The 24,950-nt window shown below is 52.3% G+C and overlaps 1 protein-coding gene across 1 annotated transcript; it reads right to left on the bottom strand.

Moving 5' to 3' along the window:
• Positions 1-1,641: 1,641 nt before the first annotated feature.
• On the bottom strand, positions 1,642-24,950 carry LOC143673072 (protein FAM135B-like). The gene is given in 16 exon segments (XM_077147442.1): positions 1,642-1,737; positions 1,740-1,849; positions 6,592-6,702; positions 7,772-7,882; positions 10,028-10,179; positions 11,196-11,293; positions 13,677-13,768; positions 16,293-16,398; positions 16,401-16,464; positions 16,670-16,678; positions 18,279-19,001; positions 19,003-20,068; positions 20,071-20,190; positions 23,348-23,502; positions 23,983-24,110; positions 24,855-24,950. Coding segments are annotated over 16 exon segments (3,237 nt in total).

Raw genomic sequence — 24,950 nt, 5'->3', positions numbered from 1 at the left:
TTCAGGTGGCCACAAGGAAGATGCTATGAATGACGACCCTGTGCGGGGCACAGGCACTGCTCTAGGCAAGGGGACACAGCAAATCCCCGGCCAGAGGCCAGGGGGCTCTGCTCACAGCCAGAGTCTGCATCCAGTACAAACTCAAGAACCTGGAGGGTCACCTGGTGGGAAAGTGGCCAGAGGACTTGCACAATCCACATGTGCTCAGACTAGGATACAGGGAGCATTCAGAGCAGACTCTCAGGGAAACCCTAAATCCACCGGCAGAAACTTATCTCTGTAGAGGATCTGACCTGCTCCTGTCTTGCTTTTCTTCCTGATTTTATTTTAAAGCCTTCCCCAAGCCTTCCAGAAGAAGGCTGTCCTGTGTCAGCCACCCCAGCTGTCCTGGCACACCTTCTCCTTTAGGGCAGCCCCATCTCTCTTCAGTCCCTTTAGCTCAGAGTGTGCTCAGGCACCAGGACATTTTCCACCCTTCTTCTTGGGTCTCTTGCCAGTAAAGGTATAAGCTGAGTCCCGGATCTGGCTCTTGTTCTCTCCTCTGATCTCACCTCTGTTCCTGACATCTCTCAGTTTTGATCTATGTTGACCATTCATAGCCCTTTATTTTCCTAAGGCAAGGAGACATTTCGATTGAGAGATAACCAGCATCCTTCTTAGAGCCCCCTGAGGTTTCAATCCAGCAGTCCTCCATTGAGATGCTTTCTCCTTCCATGCAGAGGAGAAGTGGCTGGCCATGTTAATGGTTTTAATTTTTTGCAGTTGCATCAAATGCTAACAGAGCATTTCCTTGGAAGCATATCAGCAGGAGCTTCACATGTGCCTGCATTAAGCTCAATGTCCCCTTCTGCCAGGTTTAGTTTTGAATCCACATCCCTACTGCAGACAGAGATGTGAGCAATCACAGAAATCACCTGCGACCAGGGTTCTGCATAGAGAAAGCCTGAGGAAGGAGGTGAAACAAAAGTGTTACCTATGATTATTTTTGTCCATAATAAACTTGAATTTACCAATACCAAACTCCTGCTTACATTAAATCACCCTTCCTCACTGCTTTTATGAAATAAAACTGGGATTTATGAAGCATTCCTTTTCCCTTGTTGAGAAACCACAAAGAGAGGACGCGAATGGATAGCGCATTGTCTTGAACAGGTGGCACATTTGAATCTACTAAGGATTATATTTACAAAAATATGCTCCACTTCTGCACAGAGTTTAACCTGAGTTCTGAAATGCTTGTGTGCACTTGACTTAATCCAAAGGATGAAGCCGTGAGTTAGTGACATGTTGGAGAAATCTGGTTAAATTGGAGCATCCATCCATGAGTCAGTGGTGGTACCCGCTGGCCTGGGCAGTCTCTCCTAGCACTCTGCCTCCCTCTTTGGTCACATCCCCTAGAGAGGAGAGCATCTTGCAGGCAGCTCTGCTAATCTGAGCCAGCTTGTTTTCTCTTCCCATTGGCTCAGCTTTCCCAAGTCTCCAAATGGAGAGGGCTCTCGTGCCCAGCCCCACCTGGCCACCCCCATGGCACCTGTGCTCGCATGTCTACACCCTGTGCCGGCCTCGGAGCACACCTCCATGGGATATACAGCTGGCTTTGCACAGCTCTGGCCAGTCCCCACGGCCTGGTCCCCAAGGCTGCTACTTGAAGTAGTTGAGTCCAGCCACCAGGAAGAACTTCTCGAGGAAGAGCTCGGAGTCCAACATGGTGATATGGGCTGCTCGGCTGATGAGGGCATATTGGCAGTGCCGGGCAGCATGTGGAACACGTTGTGTTGGATGAGAGTGCAACCCTTGGCCTTGGCCAGAAGTGCCAGGAGGTTGTTGACCATCTCGGCATAAACCAGTCCTGTGGGAGGGAGGGGGCACAGATTCAGTGTGGACATCAGAGGAATGAGGGGAAATCCTGGACACCAGCAAGTTCCTATTCCCGGGGTAGACCTCCTAAGTGGGTTTCCAAACTGCTCCTAATATTCATGAAACAAACAAGAAATAAAACCAAAGTCCTGTTTGTCTAGGTATTTTGCAAAACTGTTGATGTTTGTGTGTGCATGCTTTTGTGTGTGTGCATGTGTGGGTAGGACATACCAGGCTGTGCATGTACGCCTGCTGATGTTTGCATGTGTGTGTGCCTGTGAAAGTGGTGTTTGGCAGGTGGGTGATATGTGGGCTCACTGCTGAAAGCTGCACTCAGTGATGCTCCAACTTTAGTCCAAATCTACAGACCTGGGTGCTAGAGCAGAGCCTCCCAGAGGCCTGGAGAAAGCTCCTCCACACGGGGCCTGAAAACTAGGAAGTGATGGACACCTGCTCTCCAAACTGAAAAGCCTGAATGGATGGGCAACCAAACCCATGTGAAAGGAGAAGTGACTCAGCACACCTGGTGCTCGTTCACGCTGACTGCATCTCAAGCCTCAGAAAGGGAGACATGGAACAGAGAAGTGGGGGTGGGGGGTGGGAAGGTGGGCTGGGGGTCCAGGAGGTGTACCCCTGGCCTCCACCACCTGCCCCTGTGGGTGGGGGGCAGAGGTGACAAGACCCCCTTTAGGTCTGGGATCTCTGAGTCTGCTTCACTGCCCCTTGCCCCAGAGCCCAGGCACAGGCAGCCTCCCTGGCAGCCCCTGGGCTGTGATGTCACCTGAAATCATGGACATGGGCTGGAGTCCCCACTGAGGGAGGCTGTGCTGCCATCTACACTGGTCTCAGAGAGGAGACAATGACCAGGCAACCCCTTAGCATGGCCGAGCTGAGGGACCCCCAGGGTCAGGAGGATGCATGTGAAGCAGGTGGGCTGGGCTCTGATCCCTGCAGAGGCAGGAGGTGGGGTCCCTGGGTGCATGCCTGAGAACAGAGGCCCAGACCACCTGGGGGCCTCTGATCAGGGGCCAGGGAGGAAGGGGCATGCAAGGAGTACACAGGGTCCACCGAGTTCTCCTTGATGGAGAAACAGAATTTGACACACACACACACCCTGCGTGCCTGCACACATCCTGCAGCATTTCACAACTGCACCCACCTGGGAGACCAGGGGGGGCAAACTTTGGGGGGGGTTTATCTTTCTAACTGAAAGTACGATGGACTTTCCCACCTTAAAGTGACTCACTCATGTTGTGGCACCTGCAGCAGGTCTCGGAGCTGGGCAGTTTAACTGCACCCCTGAGAAACAATGCATCTGCCCGCTGAGCCTACAGGTTGCCCCCACCAGCCTCATGCACTTTCCTTCTGCAAAACCATTGATGAAACATTTATATTGCACAGAAGTCTGTGGAGGCATCCCAGGGATGGTTTCCTTTGACTTTCTGGAGTGACACTAATATGTGTGGCAGTGAGAAGCTCCCTGGGTGCCAAGTGCCAGGCCTGTCTGGAGTGCAATGTGCAGTCCAAGCCAGAACTTGGAGGGGCAGCTCTGGCCCCAAGTCCACCCTGGGAGCTCCCCACACCTGCAGTACCTCAAGGAGTCCCGGCAAGGCCTACAGCACCCCAGCCCTGGGAGGACATGTGAGGTGGAGGAAGCTGAAAATGTAAAACTGAGATAACAGGGATTGGGTTGTGAAAACCTGTATCCTGGCCATGCTGACTGGGCTGCAAAGAACGTGGGGTGAGAGTAAAGGCATGAGCTGTCCCAAGAACACACTGATTTTAGAATACTAGTCACTACAATCCAAGAAGGTCCTGGAAGATTGTCACCCCATACCACTTTTGTGCAGAAAGTGCTACTTTCAAGGACGGGGAACAGAAGCCAGCATCACAGGAATGGGGAAGTAAAGCACACTGCAGGGACTTGGTAAGGGCTGTGTGCCCCTTAAAATGATGTGCATGAAAGCTGTATAATCATAGAAACACTATGTGACCTTCCCCAATAAGTGGACATCGTCACCTCACCAATATGAAGATTTGTTAAAATTGTATAAGCAATAAAGACCAAAAGGTTATTAAAACAAACAAACAAAAGAAAAGAAGCTGCTCAAAATGGAGTGATTTTTCAACCAGCTCACTTTTTGCTGAGAAGTTATATGGTGCCCCAGGCCTTCCAAGGCAACCCTCCGAAATACATCACATAGATGCCAAACTCTTATTATCTTTTTCTCAAATGAAGTCCTGTTTTCATTTGGACTGACTTTCAGGGTGGGGCAGATTTTGTAAATGAAAATGTACCAGATAATTTGGGGGTCATGGAGAGAAAGAGTTGGTTAGGAAGCATCTTATTTCAAAATTTGAAAAATAGAAACATCTGTTTGTCTTTAAGGAAAAAGAAAACAAAAGCAATAATGACATATAAAGTCAACTCCATATCAAACTCCCCTAGATGTTTAAATGAATTCATTAATTAAACCATACTTCTTTGATGCTCATTAAAAGCTACAGAAAATATGATATTAGGAAATGGAAGAGGCCACTCTTTTCTTTCAGTAATGACTGCCAGGGTCATTACTCAGTTAAAGTCATACATGAAATCCTTTGAAGAATAGCAAGTTTTGGGAAAAAGACACGAGCTCTTTAAAAATGGAGCAAAGAGTCACAAACTAATCTTAATCCACAAAAACACCAGGCTGTATTTCAGGAAAAATGTCACAGAAGCAGGGAAGGTGGCAACTGGTCAGAGCCAGGGACACATGGCCTGGGTTTAGGGCTCGGCTTCAGACTCTGTGTCTGCCCCAGTCTCAGTCATCTCATCTGTGACACAGGGACAGCAGCAGCCCCCTCTGGGATGGGATTTGCAAAGGCTAGATGAGATGGTGCAAGCAGAGGGCATGGTCTATCCTGGAGCCTCATCCCTGATGCAGGACTTCACTAATCTAGAGACAGGGTCACCAAGGTCCTCCTGGAAAGGGCAGGCAGTGAATGTTCCAGGCTCCATCCTTGCCTGGAATGGCCTGGGAGCAGCCAGACACCCCATAAAGGGGTGTGAGTGTGTTACACCAAGACTTTATTCACACACCTGGGGAGGATGAGTTTGGCTTGGGGCCATGGTTTGTTCAACCTTCTTAAGCCTTTACCACAGTTAAAATGTCACCAAAAATGCTGCTCTGTGGCAAGGAGAAGGGAGAGTAGACAGAGAGGTCAGTAGGTGCCCACAGAGGGGAGAAGGTTTGGGAGCAAACTGTACAGACTGTGTTTTTTAAAATTCAAACTGAAAACCAGGTCACTGACTCTTTGCTTATAATCTTGGATCTCAGTGTATAATAGAGTCCTGAAGGCAACTGGAAAAATAGAAATGGCCAAAAAAGAAAAAGAAAAGCATATATGTCAGAGAAGTGAAGCTTAAAAAAATTATTAGCAATTATCTTTAAATAAAGTTTAAGCTCAGACATGAGAGAGTCACTGACACCCAAAGGGTAGAGCTACAGCTGCTATTATCTATTTAGAAGACAAGACATCAAAAAACTTCAAGAGTACTATTAATCACTGATAGTTTTCTTCTAACAATACTGCTACTAGGAATCTATTCTAGTGAGATCACAGAGATTTGTAAGAAATGTGCACAGAAAGGTTTCCATCCCAATGTGATTTATTATTTTAAGAAAACTTCTGAAGCAAGCTGTATGTGCAACAATAGGAAAATTGGTTACTAAATTGTAGTATAAACATAATAAGGTAAATAGTCATTAAAATATGTTTGTATTTGTGACATTTTATTAACATGGTAAGATGATTATGACACTACACTAAATAAAAAAACAAGATACAAAATTGTAAATATGAAAGAAAAATAAAGAGATTAGTAGTGGTAGAGGTAGAATCTCTTGAGATAAGATCAAGTATGAGTACAGTTATTTTAAACAGCACTATCTTTTCCACATGCTGTATAACTGAACACTTTCAATCAGAAAAAATATTATTTTGTAATGTGCCTTAGGGTATTTTTCAGTACATGTACTAGATGGTAAAAAGCACAATATATTTTATGTGGTATAGTTAATTTTTTAATACTGTTTCATCAAATCCTTATAGGATTTCCTCTGTTCTGGTAGAAGTTTTGAATACACCCACATACACATTAGTACCACATCTCTGGACCTTTGACAGACTATTTTTAAAGGCCTTAAAATATAACAAAAATACTATTTACTTAAAATCTCAAAGTGCCAGATAGAAGTAATTAATTCATCAAGGGCATCCCTAAATGTCAGCCTATCTGCCTGTCTTGATAACCTGGAAGACTCCTAGTCACCCGTTAAAACCTGACCCAGATGTCATCCCCATGGATCCTTGTCTGGCTCTGCTCTTGGCCCTGTCCCACCTGTCCAGTGCCCTGAAGCACGGTGCACCTTGTACCCAGTGACTCAGTGCTTTGTACTCCTTGCTCCCCACCCAGGCCACAGCACCCAGGCAAGGCCTGCCTCTCTCTGGTCTACACCCCAGAATCGATTCTGGCACACGACAGTTTCCCCAATCTAATAAGCACACAACTTTTCATTGCACATCAGTTTATTCATCCCTCAAAATGAAGCTATCCTAACGCTCAGCTCCGGGATTAAACACAGCCCTATGCTACCATTTTCTGAGAATCTCTAAGTGTCCTACTCATTTTTATGACCATCCTTTTACTTTTCAAATCAGAAAATCCTCACCAAAGGAAGTGTGGCTTACCTGTGTGTCTGTCTTTGAGGGCAGTTTTACACATTTCGATACTGGCTGAATGAAATGGCACATAGCAGTCTTGGGGAGAAGCGACCAGCACATTTTAAAAATACTGCAGCCCTGTGACAAGAAGTTGGGTGGGTGCTTTTGACCCAGTAGTTTTGACTCACATGCTCTGGTGTGCACAAGGACCTAGGAAACACACTACTTGTGTCTGGGATCTGATGTGCAGGGGCAGCCAAGGGCAGGGGGTACAGTCCATGGCTAAGGGAGGGCAGCAGGTGGCAGGGAGGGTTCACTGCATGGAGGCCCCTGTGTCCTGCAGGGAAGAACTTTTGATTCCTGTTGGCCAGGGATGCTGTGCAATCATGTGGAAGGCCACTCTCCCCAGGATGGATAAGCAACAATTAAGTGGCAAGTAAACCTTCTGAGCTTCCTTAAGGAGCCCCTCAGGTGATGAATGTGAGAATTCTGCTCTCCCCCAGCATCCTCTGCCCTCGGAAAGCAGCCCTGGGGTGCCCCGTCTGCAGTGCCACCACCTACCCTGCTGCAGAAGTGGGTCTTGTGCTTGGCCTAGGTGCATGGCCCTCATGCATAGGGACTTGGGACAGCAGCAGTTCCCTGGCCCAGCCACTGGTCAGCTGCTCCCGACCTGGGCCTGAGGGCCCGAGCTAGGCACCTGCTTCCCAGGTGGCTGCTTCCACAACCTTGGCTGACCACTAGTCTAGGGCAGAGTGGGCTTAGGTGTGGCATGAAGCTCAAATAGCCTCCAGCCAGCAACCTCGTAAGGGACACACTGGACCACCTGGGCAGGGACAGCCCTGCAGGGCAACATGGTTGGACATGCATGTGGTGGGACCTGGGGGAGGGCAGCGGTGGGGTGAGGCAACTCCAGGTGGAGATGGGCATGTGGGTGGGTGGGGGGCCTGCAGCAAGAGGGCAGAGCTGTGCATATGGGGCCTCCCAGGGCCTCCTAGGGTCTCCCAGGGCCTTCCAGCCATGCACATGGGACCTCCCGGGGTCTCCCAGCCATGCACACATGACTTCTCAGGGCCTCCTGGCCATGTACACATGGCCTCCCAGGGTCTCTGGACCCCTGCAACAGTGCCTCTGGAGGCGGGGTGGATGGCAGTGGTGTGGGTCAAGTCTCAGGCTGGCCATAGCTGGGCACCATGCACGGAGCACCCACCTGTCTTCTGGCTCAGCTGGTAGAGGAAACACTTGCACAGATCTGCATTATCCCTGAAGGTCAGCTGCAAAAGGGACCCAGACTTCTTTAGCTTCTGCATGAGCCACAGACCTGGGGAGCCCCGAAAAAGAGTGGGAGGAAAGGATGAGTTAACTGTGGTTTTAAGGCAGACATGTCAGTAAGCACTGGGCAGGTGGAAGGAAATACTGTTGGGCGGGGGCAGGGAGACTGCGGCAGCCACGAAGTCCCATCTACACCCGCTCAGACACCCGGGCACTGAGCCTGGGCTGACAATCCTTGGCACAGGACCTCAGATGCCCCGAAAGGCACACTGAAGATTCCAATGAGCAGAAATGCTTTGTCCACATCATCCCTGGCCATGTTGATGTGACATCCCGAAAGGAAAACAAATGTGCCAGGAACCAGGGAACCTGAGGAAATGAAGGTACCTGGAAGACACACGGGCACCAGGTGGACACGCAGGCACCAGGAGGACATGTGGGCACCAGGAAGACACACAGGCACCCAGATGACACGTGAGCACCCAGAGGACACGTGGGAAGTGGGAGGACACCCAGGAAGCAGGAGGACACACGGGCACCGGGAGGACAAGTGGGAAGCAGGAGGACACGCGGGAAGCAGAAGGACACACGGGCACTGGGAGGACACGTGGGCACATACACTGTTGCTGCAATACAAGTATGTGCACGTGAAGAGAGTAAAACGGACTCACACGTGAAGAGACATGCTAGAAGAGAAGAATTATTGGCAATGTCTTATTTTTAACTTTGTGATATTGAACCATTACTTCGTCATTATGGAAAAATTAAATGTGGTTGAAATCATGTGTTTCTGCCCAAAGACAATGTCCTCAGCTTGAGGAAAGATGAGAAAAGGACTCCGCTCATGGTGTGTGAGCAGCTCATGTCCAGACGCTAACCCGAAGCAAACCAACAACCTCGTGTGGAAGGGACAGCAGGCTGCAGCCTGGCAGGTGGCAGGACAGGGCTTCGGGCTGAGGGGAGCACAGGGCCTCGCTGGGACATGGGAGGGATGGCAGTGGTATGAGAGGGGCGGCCTCATGACGATACTTGGCCCGCTGACCTCCTCCACTCAGGCCACTTCCTCCGTCAGCCCCCTCGGCAGCACCCACGTGTCCCAGGACAGGTGAGAAGCCCCTAGTCCTGCAGCCCCTCCCAGCCCCATGGCCCCCAGCCCTGCAGCCCCCCCGCCTTATAATATTTACATTATTTCCATACATATTATTAGTTTATAATGTTTCTATTATATCCACACACACTGGTGACTTATGATCTATGTATTTCTCATTTAATCCCTAATCCTATCACTCATGCACCCACCGCTCATGCTCATAGGTGCGTATGTGTGCACACACACCTCCACAACCACACACGCTCACATACCTGGACTGTGAGTCACATATACATGGCACACTCACACTCACATAACCTCATTTTTTTTTTTTTTTTTTTAAAGGAAGGAAAGACAGAGAAGGAAGGAAGGATGGAAGGAAGGAAGGGAGGAAGAAAGGGAAACATTTTTTAAACATTTTCTTGTTTTATTATATTTTTGTTTGTTTGTTTGTTTTTTTACATGGGCTGGGGCCGGGAATCGAACCGGGGTCCTCCGGCACGGCAGGCAAGCACTCTTGCCCGCTGAGCCACCGCGGCCCGCCCACATAACCTCATTTTATAGACACCTGAATTGGGGCTCAGGGGCGGTCAAGGACTTGGGCAGCATCCCCTCAGTGTCAGGGTCCCACCTTGGCCCCAGCTTCTCAGGCTTCTCCTCCAGGGGAGCCCCTCCCTGCCCGTGACCGACTGTGGGCCAAGGATGCTGGGGAGGGCCTTACCTGTGCTACCCTATGTGGCCCAGGGCCTCACCTCTGCTAAACTGCATGGTCCAGGGCCTCACTTGTGCTGCCCAGGGCTGCCCAGGGCCTCACCTGTGCTAACCTGTGCTGCTCAGGGTCTCACCTGTGCTGGTCTGTGCTGCTCAGGGCCTCACCTGTGCTGGTCTGTGCTGCCCAGGGCCTCATCTGTGCTGGTCTGTGCTGCTCAGGGCCTCACCTGTGCTGGTCTGTGCTGCTCAGGGCCTCACCTGTGCTGGTCTGTGCTGCCCAGGGCCTCACCTGTGCTGGTCTGTGCTGCCCAGGGCCCCATCTGTGCTGACCTGTGCTGCTCAGGGCCTCACCTGTGCTCACCAGGGCCTTACCTGTGCTCACCAGGGCCTCACCTGTGCTCACCAGGGTGCTGCTGTAGTACAGGGTCCCCAGGTGGGACCCTGACAGGGACAGGAAGGTGTGCAGCTTGCTGAGGTAATACCAGAAGCGGGGCTGCATCAGGACCGAGCAGACGATGATGGTGCCCAGCGAGTGACCAATGAAGCTCCTTGAGACAGACGTGGCCGGTAAGTGTGCAGTAGGGACTCACTGCTGGATGGGCTCTCAGGGAGCCTAAGGGTCGGCCACTCCCCCACATTTAGGGTAGCTGGCTGGGAGAACAGGGCCCTGACTTGTCCTCGGCGGGTCTCTGTGGTGCAGCTGGCATGGAGGGTGGGCTCCATGGCCAGCTTTGGCCATCCAGCGTGCCCCTCGGCTGTCTCCCACACTGACATCTGGGCCCTGCACTGCCCCACACGGTCACAGGCCAGTCCCCAACCTCAGGACTGAGGGCACTCCAAGAGCTGGCCTGGCTGCCCCCAACTTCCATCCCCGTGAACTCCTCACATGTCCCCTGAGCTGCAGCTCTCTCAGCACCCATGTCTGGACACTTCCCACAGCCCACCCTGTCGCACTGCTGCTCACAGGTCCAAGGGTCCAACACCCTAAAAACCCAGGAGTTCTTTACAGAGCCCCTGGCATAGGAGAGGTGTGCCAACCCCCTCTTCTGGCAGCAAACAATGGACAAAGAGAGGACATGGACCTCAGACTATGAAATCGCAGTGTCTCGGTGGTGTCCCTTCATTTAAATCTAAACTCTGTAAGTCTCAGATTCCTCATTTGTGAAATGAAGAAATTATTTTTTTATCTCTGAGGACTAAATGGGATGGTGTGTCAAGGTTTAGTATTGTGCAGTGTACAGAAGATGCAAGCTATTTGCTATCCTCATCATTTAAATATTTAAAGCAAGGAATGTGTTACAGTATAGAGGCAAATTTAGAACGGATTGAAAATATCCTATTAGACAGGTAATTTCTTCAGCTCTTTCAAAGGTTATCTTGGTGCATGTCCCATTAACAGATGGAAACAGAACCTCAGTGGCGTGGAAAGCTGCAAATTCTAAGGCCAATCTAGAATTCCCTTTCAGTCACAAGTTAGCTTATCCTAGCCGTACACTTGTATACAGCAAGCCCTCACAACGCCACCTCTGTCCCCTGCATTAATGGCCTGTGGTTCCCTTACCTAATTTGGGATATGGAGAGACTGTACAACTGGATGTGCTGAATTATTTCATCCAGTAACTGATCCATCATGGTATTGAAATCTGCAAATGTGTTCATCTGAAAGAGGAGAGGTGAAGGGTCAGAGCGAGGGCAGAGCAGGGCCTGCTAGATGACCACTGCCTTCTCAGTGCCACAATGTCTAAGCTGAAGTGACCCCACCTCAGGGGAAGGACCCACAGACTGAGATCCCCAGTTGGGGGTGGGGGGTGATGGAAAACTAAAGGGAAAGGTGAGGAGGTGGAGAAATGGAGCAGGAATGGAATACCTGCTGTAAAACCCATGCTGGCACCTCCCGTGGCCCTGGTCTTGCCCTCTCACCTCATGGGGTGGCCCCACCAGGTGCATGAAGCCATGGGGTGTGGGAGCCAAGATCTGGGCCCACACCCCATGCCTGCCCCTTTAGACTGAGCCACGAGGCCGGGAGAAGGTGCTGACTTTCAGGAAGGACCACAAAGCCACCTGTCTGTGCAGGAATGGCCAAAGAACTCAGGGGCAGGAAGGGGAGAGTGCCTAAATCACACCTCCAAATGTCTAAGGGCAGGCACACAGGAAACCCATCAGACTGGCCATGTAACTTCAAACATGGCACCTCAGGGGATGCCCCGGGCAGGCTATCTCCTGGGGGGCTGTCCTACATGCCATGGCTCCCTAGGCTCTCAGAGGTCTCATGAGCCCCTTCTGGGGTGAGGGGAAGCACCTGGGGAAGGAGAGGAGAGGAGGGAGAGAAAGGGCTTGTAGGACATGCTGCCACCTGTGGCCAATGGCTCAGAGGCACAAAATGATACAGTTTCTCAATCTCTGTGGGGCAGGGATGAACGTGTGCAGACAACAGCTGCCCTACTTAGGTGCCCATCGCCTTGAGCCCACTGCTTCCCCTTCTGAGCTGTCCCCTTGTCTCTGGAAGGAGTGACACAGCCTACTCCTTGAAAGGAGTCTGAAAGATTAGGTAACAGATGTGCCGTGTCCCTGAGATGGACCCTGCCATCGTTAACTTCTAACCTTTCCAAGCCTGCCTTCTCATCTGTAAAGTGCTAATTCAATTTAATGTATAGACTGTTAAATCAATGGAATAGTAATAAAGCCTGAGTTGACCATGATGAGAAATGACTTAGAAGTGAGAGGAGGTTCCAAAAAATCTACAACGCCCAAGAATTTCGCAGTGAGGATGTTTACCAAGGAATACACCAAAAATCTACCTTTGTACGGGATTTACAGCTTTCATGAAGGAACGGAAAGTAAGGGAACACAACTGTTTTGGGTGACCAGTGTACTGAGTCCCACCAGTTATGGGTCTCATGTAAAGACCAGGATCTTAAGTCCCTTTGGTGTCCAGATTAGACCCAACAACAATGGGCCTGCTCCTAAGATGGATGTACACGAAGAGAAGGCTGCTTTCCTGTCTGGATTGTTCTTGCTGGGAACACTCATCTTCCGGCAGAGAAAACCTCACACACACCCATCTGGCAGGGCTGGGTGCACAGGTCCCTGCTTCTCCCTCAATGTCCTGGGCAGCCAGTGTCTCTTCCTCTTGACCTGGCCAGATGGTACAGCTGGGTGTGTACTGGACTGTTGCCCTAAGGGTGGTTGAGGTCTTCTCACCTAGGATGAACTGACTACGGGGCCCTGAGTAACTCTCAGAGCTTCTGTTTCTTCTTCTGTAAGAAGAGGATAAGGGCATGAATGTCCACATAGTAGGATTGTTGTGAACACTAAATTACAGAGCAAGTACAGAGGACTCAGCAACAACAGAAGCTGCATAACCGCTTCTCCCTCCTCTTCCTCACAAGTACACCTATTTGCAATGCACAGCACATGGCCTCAAATGAGCAGCCACAGAACTGAGCAGTAATGGCACAGGAATGAACAGCACCATCCACTGCCTGTTTGTTAATTATTAGTAGTAAACCCCATTTCCAGTGCTCCCAGGACCCTCCAGCTACAAGCAGTTCCATGTCCCAGATGCTCATAGGGCCCATCCATCTCAAGTTCCACGGTGGGAACCGATACCTCAACAACACCCTCTCCTGGTGGTCCTGGGGCCTCTCAACCATCTCCTACATTGACCCTCCACCAAGGCCCCAGGCTCCAGCTATGCTGAAGTGGCAGAGACCCCACATGTCCCTCTGTCTGTAAAGGGGTTGTGGCCATGTCCCACCAGGCACCTGACACTACTTTCCCTTGGGTGTGCTAGGGATGCCAGGTCCTTCTACATTTCAAGCTGCCACCCGTGAGGTCTACAGCTCTGGTCAGCTCATGTGGCCCCACATCTCACCCTCTCCTCACCTTCCTGCAGGAGCACATCCACCTCCTCTCCAGGCTGTGCTCTATGGAGCATGCTTCTGTGCCTCAGGGCAGGGACCCCACCCGCGTTTGTCCATGGATGACCGTGGTCCCTTGGCTCCTGTGTGCCATGCTTCAGGGAGTGGTGTCATTGTCGTACCTGATTTTTTTCAGACGTCAGGAAATCCAGCTTTCCTCCAGGGAGCCCTAGTTCAGTGAAAGTCTTTACAAGCCAGAGATCTGTGCTGTTCCCTGCAGAAACCACAGAGCCCCAGAACAGCCCACAGTTAATCCAATATGAGCTGGCGCACAGGGATGCCCCTCCTCTCCTCCTACTGATTTCCCCTTTTATTGTCACTCTTATTACTATTGTAATCAACTGCTGAGTTTTCTGAAATAGTGAAAATATTGGTGAAGCATCTCCATATTTAGAACATTTTTCCTCTCCCACCTGCAGGAAGGGACAAGTAGAAGCATTTGACCTGGCCAGATTCTTTTTTGCCTCCTTTAATTGACCATGGCCTGAGTGAGAGGTGCATGCCACATGCTGTCCATAGACCCTGGGAATCTACCTAGAGCTGATGAGCAACAAGGGTCTCGGTGCAGGCCCCAGTCAGAAACCATTGTGTCTTCCACAGCTTCTTCCATCGTGACTGAGAGAGCAAGTCTCAGGCTCAGAGCCTTTGGGCAGCAGGACTTGCTGAATTTTAGAAAACATTTCATTGGACTCATTTTCCAATATCACCATTAGAGGGTGACACATCATCCTGGTATTTAATTCACAGCACAGGTGGTTGAAAGTTTCTCTTTTAAACAGATGTTCAAAACTACGCTGATTTAAATAAAAATCCTGAAATCACAGCACATGGCATATGGGGAAGGGAATGTGTAGAGGCTGCACGTGCAGAGTCAATGCAGGGAGAAGGGTGCTCAAGGAAAGCAGATGAGGCCCAAGAGGAGACAGGTGGGAGGAGCAGCCTGCACCCCTGCAAGGGGAGTGAACTGACATAAAAGGAACAAGCATGCATGAAAATAAAGAGCAGGGGCTCAGAATGCAGAGGGTCAGACCATACAGAGCTTTCCATGTTAAACCAGGAGCTGGTTTTATTTTCTGAGAGCCACAAAGAAAGCTTTCAGTAACCAGACAGCCAGACGAGGTCTGGGAGGATTGTGAGAAGAAGATGCAAGCAGTGCCTGGATAAAGGGTCAGCTGGGAACAAGACAAGGTCCAGGATTCCAGTCAGTTGGATTTGACTCTACGAACAAACCCTGGCTGTGAACGGGGTGAACACAAACCAAACGACGGAGGGGACATCCAGGGATTGCCGGGTGACCCGACAGCCTTCCTTTAAAGGCAAGAAGCACCTGCGTTCTGCGAGCTCAGCCTATTCAGAGCAACAAAAACACCGCGATGGTGCGCAAAGACCCCAAGACAGGCTCGTGTTTGTAAGGAAAAATAAAACCCTGGGCTCTCCAGCCTGACAGCCTGGGCTCTCCCTGGCTTCACCCTGCCGGCGGTGAGACCCGGACGCGCTGCTCAGCCTGCTTCTCGCTCAGTTTCCCCATCTGTGGGCGGGGAGCGTGGCCTGTGGGCAGTGACACCCCAGTTCTGGCTGTCCCCCACTCTCCCGCTCCTCGTTCCCTCTCACTGCACCGCCGCCACAGACCGCGCGTCCTCCACCGCTGCTCCCACACCCCTGCAGGGCAGACAGAATGCCCACTGCTACGTGCTCGGCCCGGCAGGCCACCTAAGCTCAGTGACCGCCACTCCCTGCCCCACTGCCCTCACCCGCGGGACCGCGTGGATGGACCCCCTCTCCTTGGCTTTACACCAGCGCCCACACAGCGAGGACCGCGCGCCCCCAAGAACTCAGGCCACATTCCAGTGTCAGTTTGAGGCGAGGTAAGAGGAGCTCGAGAGCCAGAGCCGGAAAGACCCAGACCCCAGCCCCGCTCCCTGCAGGCCCGCCGGCTCAGGAGGGCGCAACTTCCCGCGTGGGGCGAGGGGCCGTGAGCGCGGCTGTGGGCGCGCCCCGCGTCGGGGCTGATCACGTGGCGGCAACACCCGGGAGTGCGGCGCTCGCGGGGCCTGAGGCTCTACCGGATCCGAGATGCCTGAGAAGCGGATCGGCTACCCCGCGCCTCGGCAGCACCCGCAAACAGCTCCTCCGCCTGGCTCAGCTCATGGGCCTGTGTTTTCTGATTTCCCTCTGCTGAGAAGTTTCCCAAATCAGGAGCCTGATGTCTGCAATCCCAGAACATGCTGGTGTGTCTGATGCTAAAAGGGGCCCCACAGCGAGTGGAGACTAAAACAGACAGCAAAGCAGGCTTAGGCTCTCGCTCGCAAGCCCACAGTTCACTCTCCTGTGTACCTCACCTTAGGCGAACCATTCTACACAGCCATTCATTCCATGAATTAATGCAACCTGATTAGCCATGCATCACATTCATAATTTCATTCCATCCATCCATTCACTCCACCCCTCCTTTTATTTCATTCATTCATTATTCCACTTTTTCCTTCCTTTATTTTTCATTTATTTATCTCACTTATTCTTTCATTAAATTCATTCATTCATTCATATAATTCATTCATTCAACACATTCTTTGTGTCAGAGAGATACTTTCTTAGGGAGTGAGCCCACACCATTTCCCTGTATTTGGCAGCATTACTGACATTCCAGGGCAGCTAATGGTACATAATCTACCTTAATTCTGGATGCTAGAAACCCCCCACTAGAGCACTTTGAGGGAGAAACTGTTACAAGAACATACAATCCAGGCCATGAACACAGACAACCAGGTGAATTCCATCTCCCAAATTTTCTTCCTCTTCCTCTGGTGGGAAATATGGTATATCAGAAGCTATACTCAGAAATCCTGTACAGTTAAGTCACTGTACAGAAATCCTTCATTCTTCAGTTTTTTTTTTTAATTTTTCTTTGGCCTGATAAAAATTGGAGAATATACCAATTAATCACAAGCTGAACTGGGTATCCCGCATTGAACAAGGAATGAGTTGGGCTGGTGGGAGGGAGTGAGGAACTTGTGCAAGAGAAGGAGCCACAGAGTAGCAGGGGCTGCGTCTGACCCCACAGGGAAGAAGCAGGGACTGAAGCTCCACTCTGAAGGTGGCAGAGAACCCCCAAGACATCCAAAAGCTCTACTGGTTTGGGTTCTGGGCCTGCTTCTGTGGTTCATGCACTGATTCAGAGACTGGATGACTGAACTCCTGAGATTCCATCCAGCCCTGGAGACCCAGGCAATGTTTGAAAAGGCCACCATGGACTGACCATCCCTGCTTCTACTGCGCCCTTTCTCCACTCCCAGTCTCCAGAAACAACACGTCATGCAATTTCCTGCCTAAACTCCATGGTTCGGCTTCGCATGGGGGCCTCTCTCTGAAGCACCTTTCCCACCTGCCCAGGGCACCATCTCCTGGTCCCTGAGAAGATGAAGCTCCCAGGAGACAGGCCGCCTGGTCAGAACCCAACTTTGGCACCTCCCAGGCATAGGCAAACTATATATTCTGTCCATGTTCAGTTTTCTCACTGTGAAAAAGGAATAACATTTAATTCAGAATTGGTTTTACAACTAAGTGATGTAATTTATGCAAAGTGCTTAGGACAGGACCTGGAGTAACATCAATTGTAAAAAGTGTGTTCTCTATTATCTCCTCTTCCTCCTCCTCCTCCTCCTCAACATCAGAGCTGCCTTTATATTCCACACCTGGCCCAGGGGCATCTTCTCAGGAACCTCTCTCAGCTTCTAACCCCATTTCACCCACTGCCTCCAGCAAAGCCAGGAGCTCCTGCTGCAGGCCTCACCGTGAACACTTACCCACCCCTCACTCCTGCTGTCTTCTGTTTCCCTGCTGGATTGTGAGTAAGTAATGGCCAGGCCTCAGACAGGGCCCAGTACAAATAATAGAATTGATGACAAGTGTCACATAATGAGTATTTAAGGTTCTTTATGAAACAAAACTTCCAATGTTTACCTGCCTGTGCAATTGCTTTTGGGAACATCAAACTTTGTTAGCATTTTCAGAAAGAGTAGAAGAGATGGATATTAAATGATTCGGTATATGTTTAATCAGATATATAGTTTATAGTAGGGGAGTGATATGAACACAGAATCAACACACAGACGAAGACGGGGAGCTTCTGACACCACAATGGGGCAGCAAAGTTAAGGACCCCACAAACTTAACCGGGGCTCAGAAGGTAAGTCTTATGAAGAAGTCCTATTCCCAAAGGCCCTTAAAGAGTTGGCTTCTTGACATGGGCAAAGATAGAGGGACGAAGAAGCTCATCAGAGGTCATTTATCATCCTAAAATCTGAGCAACGCTTAAATGCCCATCACTAAAGGTTTAGCTGATAAATCATGGTCCATGCAGTGGAATGCTATGAAACCCTAAATTGGTTATATAAAAAGATGTATAAACATGGAGCAATGTTTCCAATATATTAAGTAGAAAGAAATATATAGTGTTTGTACAGAATGATCCTATTTTGCATAAAAAACACATGTAGATAGAATAAAGTTGCATATAAAGAAAAGTGTGGAAGAGTATACAGGGGTAGCTATTTAGGGGAGTTGGGATTGCTGATAAATATTACTTCTTACAATGTTCTGCATTTTCTGATTTTTACAGTAGGATATTACTTTACTTAAATCAGAAAATTATTTCCATTTTGAAATGATATGCATGAAATTGAGCAATATGTGTAAAAATATGAAAATGCTGGTCAGCAGCTTACCTTAACATCCTTTCACTGAGCTCTTCCTCCCACTTGCTGACTTGGGTGGAAATGACTCCAAAGGAGCCCACTGTCTGATGGGTGATGGGCAAGGGGGTCAGCTTGGAGGAGAATCTGGCCCTGCCTGGGGTCTCCTTGGGCACAGATGAGAAAGGGAGGCACGTGGTGGTGCAGGACACGGACAAGTTCAGGACCTCTGCTGTGTTCCGGCCACCCAGGGTGAAGGTCTCGGGCAGGGGCAGCTGGGCCCTCACGGCAGGTGGGCCTGCCATTGGCTCTTGGCTTCCAAACACTTGGGGGGAAGTGGAGTGAGTTGCAGTGAGGGCTATAGTTCCTGCCTCAGGTCCAGGCTCCTGCAAGGCCTCAGCTGCCCTGTCCAATGCAGGGCCATCAGTGATGCAAGGCAAGCTGCTCTGTGCCCTTGCTGGGCCCAGGCCAATGGCATGGGGTGCCGGGGTACATCTGAACTCAGGCACCTGACAGTGGGCCATCTCCTCCTCTCCTATGATGCTGCCATCACAAAGTGTACCTCTCCCCACATCTGAGTCCTCGGGCTGTGCCTTCGGGGTTTCCCAAGATGCTCTATGGAAAAACCTGCTGCCCAGGGTCTCAGATGCAATGGTGCATGGCACTGTGAAATCAGGGCCTCTGGACTCCTCCCCTGGAGGGGTCTCGGCTTTGCCGTCCCCACTGCCAGGTCTCTGGGGGTCAGCCTGACTCTGTGTCTATAGAGCCTGGAGCCTGATGGTCACCAGCACCTGAGACTACTTCTACAGGGGAATGAGTAGCCGCAGCCCCCTGGAACATGGGGCCCCCTGGATGCTGAGAACAACTCCCCGGGACCCCTGCAACCTGGCTGTGCATGCCTGTGGCCTGCGGGCCTCCACCCTGCTGCCCGGGCTCCACCGCCTCAGCCACCTCCTCTGGGCTACTGATGTGGGGAGTGGACACAGACTTGGTCAGCTTGGTGAGTGCCAGCTCCTGCTTCTTGTCCTCAAAAGGCAAGGAGCTGATGGAGATGAGAGAGGCCTGGATGCTGCTGGTCAGTCTGGCCTTGCTGTCCGTGGGCCCATCCTCCAGCAAGCGCCTGTGCAGTGTGTTTTATAGGGTCAGCCCCTCAGTCTCGGTCGTCAGCTCCAGGGCCCGGCTGTGTGCCTCTGACAAGGTCACCAAGCTTGGCTCGCTCTCAATGCCCGAGTTGGAGATGAGGGAAGAAGACCTCTCAAGGGTGCCAGGAAGCACAGACACCTCCTTTGGGGAAGCCCTAATGCCCCCAGGGTCACAGGGCTTGGAAGGGCCGGGGTTCAGACTTAGCAGCACCATCCTGGCCTCTCGGTCTGCACCCTTCCCAAAGGTGCCTGGCACACAGGGTGTGGTTTGGTCTACAGGGATGGCCTTCTGATGGCTTTTCCCCATGGGCCCTGTGCAAAGCACAGCCCTGAGTGTGCTGCAATACTGCCCGGGGACCCCATGCTCACGCTGAGCACAGACAGCTGCCATGCACACAGCTCCACAGGGATTCTCGACGTTGGGGCTCATGTCAATGTAGGTCGGGGCTGGGCCCTGGGCAGCCTCTGGGCCAGGCACTTCCCCGTTGGCTGGCAGGCATGCCCCAATGTCAGGTAGATGCTCTTCAGGCAAACCTGCACAGTCCTGGCATTCCCCAGTCATCAGGTACGCCTTGACTGAGCACAGCGGCACGTGACAGTGTGTGGTGACATCACCTGGCTCTGGAGCCCCAGGAACCTGCTCTTCAGAGGCCACATGGGGTCATTTCCTGGACAAAAGATGAGGTCTTCCCTGAATGATGATTTGTCATTGACAATCTGGTTCTCTTTTCTGTCTTGTAGAGTCGTTCTCGTGGGGCTTCTTGCTGGAACATCAAACTCAGGGTAAGCACTCAAACCATGCCCTATGGAAAGCAAAAGGCAAAAGGGCAGCACGGCATGAGGACCTGTGCTCAATGCCACCCATGGGCCAAGTGCTAAGCCATCAAACCCTGCAGCTCTTGATATGTCCTTTACTACTTAAAGACTTTTTAATAGTTTCTTATTCTAAGCATTAAAACATCTCCCCAGGCCAGATTATGTAGGTGTTTGCAGGATGTCAAACCTGGCAGGGACAGTCCCAGCTGGAGGCTGACGCACAGCCGAGAAGCTCAGTGAGCTCCTCTCCTCTCCAAGTGCACGTCCCTCACCCGAGTTGGGCGGCCCACAGTGCAACAGGGCAGGCACGTAGCCACCTCACCCACGGGAAGTGAGTTCTGCTCCCCATGAAGGACAGTGTCAGGCCAGGTATCAGGCCACAGGGATGCTGCTAAGAAGCACATCCAGCCAGCAGGGCCTCCCCACAGGGCAGGCAGTGGCAGGGGCAACGCCAAGCGCTTTTGCTCACGTCCCTTTGCGTAAACCATTTTCTCTCCATCTCTGTCTCTCTCACTCTGTCTGCCCCACCATCTCTCACAAAATTGGGCAAAAATCAATGCTTTGCTTGTCTGTCTGTACCACAGGTCTTTGGAGGAACTGGACAGAGAACCCACAATATGGACAACCATGTGAATAAGGAACCTGGTACCTACAGGACAGTAAGGGGTGGACAGGTGGACTGGTGGAAAATAAAGAAGGGCTTTCCAGATTTACCACTGGTAGTAGAACTGGACACAGGCAGATCAGTGAGGGAGTGGGTCATCAAAAATGTTGAATTTAATATTACAACCATGGGAAAATGAGTAAGAAAATGATCTAATACTAAGAGAAAGGATTTGCAGTCAGATAGTAATGGTATTAGTTAATATGTATGTGCAACGTCCTTTGTTCCAGGCCCTCTTTTACATGCTTCTACAGATTGGTGTGTCACCACTTGCAAAAACCCTGTAGAATAGAAAACATCACTCCTTGCATCAGATCTCACAAATTGTGAACTCTACTAAGTGTTGGAAGAAAAATTCAAACCCAGGCAGTTTGGACAGGGGCTAAGACTTTTGGGAAACCACGGACTCACCATGGGGCAGGGAGCAGAGTGTAAGTGTGCGGGCCCATGGAGGACTGGGCCACAGATGAGAGAGGATGCCAGAGGGTCCGCCACACAGTAACGCCAAGTGATGGTCGGGAGCAGGCCAGGGGTGAATGTTACACTTTCAGGATGGAAGTGGAACTCTTTTATTTCTCATTTTTCACTGCAATACCTGAGTGGAATGCAAATTTATTCAGTAAGCTCGAAGGAAAATAAGAGTACTAAATCAGACAGAGTGAGGAAAGGGGAAGCAGTTCTTTATTTACTAATGTTCTTAGCCAGGGATCCTAAAATATCAAAATACACCAGGAAAGACCAAGAAGGTCAAGAGAGCCTTGGTTTTGAGTGGGGGAGGGGAAAACTCTGGAGGAGTCATCTGGGGCAGGAGGGATGTGGGAAGGGACATGGGGAGGTGTGGGGAGGAGTCAGGGAGGGGTGTGGGGAGGGGCTGGGGAGGGGCATGGGGATGGGCCAGGGAGGAGCTGGGCAGTGTGGGGAGGAGCCGGGGCCTGGCAGGTACCCCTGGGTGCGGACAGCGTGCGCAGGCCCAGCTCTGGGGGTCTCCCGGCCACATCTCATACCAGCCTCCACCCCAAGGGGGTGGGAAGGAGTGGGCAGGGCCAGCAGCTGGATTCCCAGCAGGTGAGGACCCAGAGGTGCTTTGAAGAATAAAGAAACAGAGGGCTGGTGCCCCATGGCACTAAGGGGCTGAGATATATGTCCCCTCCTTCTATAAATAGGGTTAGACAAAATGGCTGAAGACAAAATCCACAAGACCTAATGGTGATACAATCAGGAGATCTGATAATGATTATTTTAAATCCCAAACACTTCACACTGTCTGTGATGAAACATATTACTGTGAAGGATCTGAGCACATGTGCATCATGGACACACTCCCAAGCTGGTTTTCACCAGCTCCATTCTACAGAGCCTCACCTCGTATCAACACTAGATGTTGGGTACAGACCAGAACCACAAACATGGAGTGCCTGCGGGCTGCAGAGTCCCAGAAAGTCACCCAGATGTCTAAAACATCCCACACACCTCACACTGCACAGATTCTGAGATTCAGCCATGTTGAACCATCGTTTAAATTTTGGGGCCTCCAAGCAAAATAGTTCAAAAGCTTTCATAATAAGATGGCAAGGTGGGGCGTGGGCTTTTGAGCCAGAGTGAGTTAACTCGGAATTTGACTTTTATAAGCTATGTGATATTTAGTAAATACTCTTACTCTGTGTCTCTGTTTTTCATCTGAAAGAGGGCTTGCGAGTTTCTAATAGCATTAAAGCATAAAGCACAAAAAACTTCCGCAGAAGGCTTAGCACTTTCTGGTCTTCTCCTGGACACGGGCCTCTTCAGCTGCTACCTGCTGTGGCTCCATAGGTTTCCACAAGCAGGGCTGGCAGGGGGCAGGGGAGCTGTGGCTCATGTACCCAGGGTACAAGGTCCCCCAGATGCCTTCTCAGTTCACTGACAAACTCAGTGCAACACCAACAAAGCGTGGTTCACAACAGTCAGCTCTGTGGGTGCACATGTGTGAACACATGCCCTTGTGGGTGCCGTGTGTTTTCTCTACAGTGGGCACTTCCCCCTGCATGCATGCAGCTTCTCCAGCACTGCCTGGCCTGTGTGAGCCCTAACCTCACTCCACAGGGCTGAATCAGCTCATTAGAGGCAGCAAGAAGCAACTTCATAACACAGTCACACCCTGAGACCAGAAAGGTCCTTCGGCTGCTCTGCATGGCCTGCTGAGGTGGAGACATGGCTCCCAAGTTGTGGGTGAAAACCGGGGTCCTGGATGGAATTGCAGCTGGAAGGAGGCCCACCATTCCCTGACACCTGCATTATGTGCTGACCTGTCCATTTCACTTCCCACAACCAACCGCCCTCAGCTCCTGCTTCTCCTCTCCGAACTGACCAAACTCTCATTCATTTGGCCTGTGGGGCAGCTGGGAAGCAAAGGAGATGCCCGGTGGATCCCACAGGTTCATGTCCCCACCCTGTACACCCACCCACTTGCCCACAAGGCATCCCCACCCTGCACGTCCACCCACCTGCCTTAGGACTGTCCACGTAGTGGTCCTCAAAGATGACAGGCAGGCTGCTCCCGTCGCCGTCGATGTCCAAGCACTCTGCGGGCAGTGGGGGCAGGCTGCTGAGGTAGTCCAATTTCCACACACGCAGGGACAGCTGGCTGTGGGCCTGCGTCCTGCAGAGGCCAAGCCAGGAAGGTTAGGGTCGGGAAGGTGCCTGCTCCCCTTCAGCCCCAGGGAAATGCTTGAGACATGCTCACAGCCCCACAATCCAGCTTGTCTGAGGCCCAGCCTCTGACCCCTGATCCCCAGTCCCCAGCCCCAGGCCCAGCCCCAGCCCCAGGCCTAGCATCTGGCCCATGACCCAGCCCCCAGCCCCAGCCCCAGTCCCAGCCCCAGGCCCAGCCCCAGCCCCAGGCCAAACCCCAGGCCCCACCCCAGCCCCAGGCCCAGTACCCAGGCCGAGGTCCAGCCTCTGGGCCCTGACCCTCAGCCCCAGCCTCAGCCCCAGCCCCAGGCCCAGCCCTAGTCCCAGTCCCAGGCCCAGCCCCAGCCCCAGCCCCCTGCCCAAGCCTCAGCCCCAGGCCCAGGCCCAGGCTCTGGCCCCTGACATACAGCCCCAGCCCCAGCCCCCAGCTCCAGGCCGAGCCTCTGACCCCTGATCCCCAGCCCCCAGCCCCAGGACCAGCCCCAGGCCCAGGCCCAGCTTCAGGCCCAGCCGCAGCCTCAGCCCAAGGTCCAGCCCCAGGACCAGCCTCTGACCCCTGACCCCCAGACCCAGGCTCTGCCCCAGCCCCAGCCCCAGGCCCAGGCCCAGGTCCAGCTCCAACCCCAGCCCCAGGTCCAGCATCTGGCCCCTGACCCTCAGCCCCAGACCCAGGGCCAGCCCCAGCCCCAGCCCCAGGCCCAGGCCCAGCCCCAACCCCAGCCCCAGCCCCAGCCCCAGGTCCAGCCCCCAGCCCCAGGCCCAGCCCCCATCCCCACCCAGCCTCTGGCACCTGATCTCCAGACCCCAGCCCCAGGCCCAGCCTCTGGCACCTGATTCTCAGCCACCAGCCCCAGGCCCAGCCCCAGGCCCATCCCCAGCCCCAGGCCCAGGCTCAGCCTATGGCCCCTGACCCCTAGCAGCAGCCTCAGGATCAGGCACAGTCTCTGGCTCCTGATCCCCGCCCGCAGCCCCAGGCCCAGCCTCAGCCCCAGCCCCAGCCCCAGGCTCAGCTTCTATCCCTGACCCTCAGCCCCAGCTCCAGCCCCAGTCCTAAGCCAAACCCCAGGCCCAGCCCCAGGCCCAGCCCTAGGCCCAGCCCCAGCCCCAGGGCCAGGCCCAGGCCAAGGCCCAGCCCAGCCCCAGTCCCAGCCCAGGCTCTGGCCCCTGACCCCCAGCTCCAGGCCCAGGCCGAGGCCCAGCCCCAGTTCCATCCCCAGCCCCAGCCTCAGACCTAGGCCCAGGCCCAGCCCCAGCCCCAGGGCCAGGCCCAGGCCAAGGCCCAGCCCAGCCCCAGTCCCAGCCCAGGCTCTGGCCCCTGACCCCCAGCTCCAGGCCCAGGCCGAGGCCCAGCCCCAGTTCCATCCCCAGCCCCAGCCTCAGACCTAGGCCCAGGCCCAAGCCCAGCCCCAGCTCCAT

This window comes from Tamandua tetradactyla, unplaced genomic scaffold (genome assembly GCF_023851605.1).
Source record: "Tamandua tetradactyla isolate mTamTet1 unplaced genomic scaffold, mTamTet1.pri scaffold_109_ctg1, whole genome shotgun sequence".
Classification (NCBI taxonomy): Eukaryota; Metazoa; Chordata; class Mammalia; order Pilosa; family Myrmecophagidae; genus Tamandua; species Tamandua tetradactyla.
The sequence above is the reverse complement of the archived record's forward strand: the minus strand, read 5'-3'. Positions and strand labels throughout refer to the sequence as shown.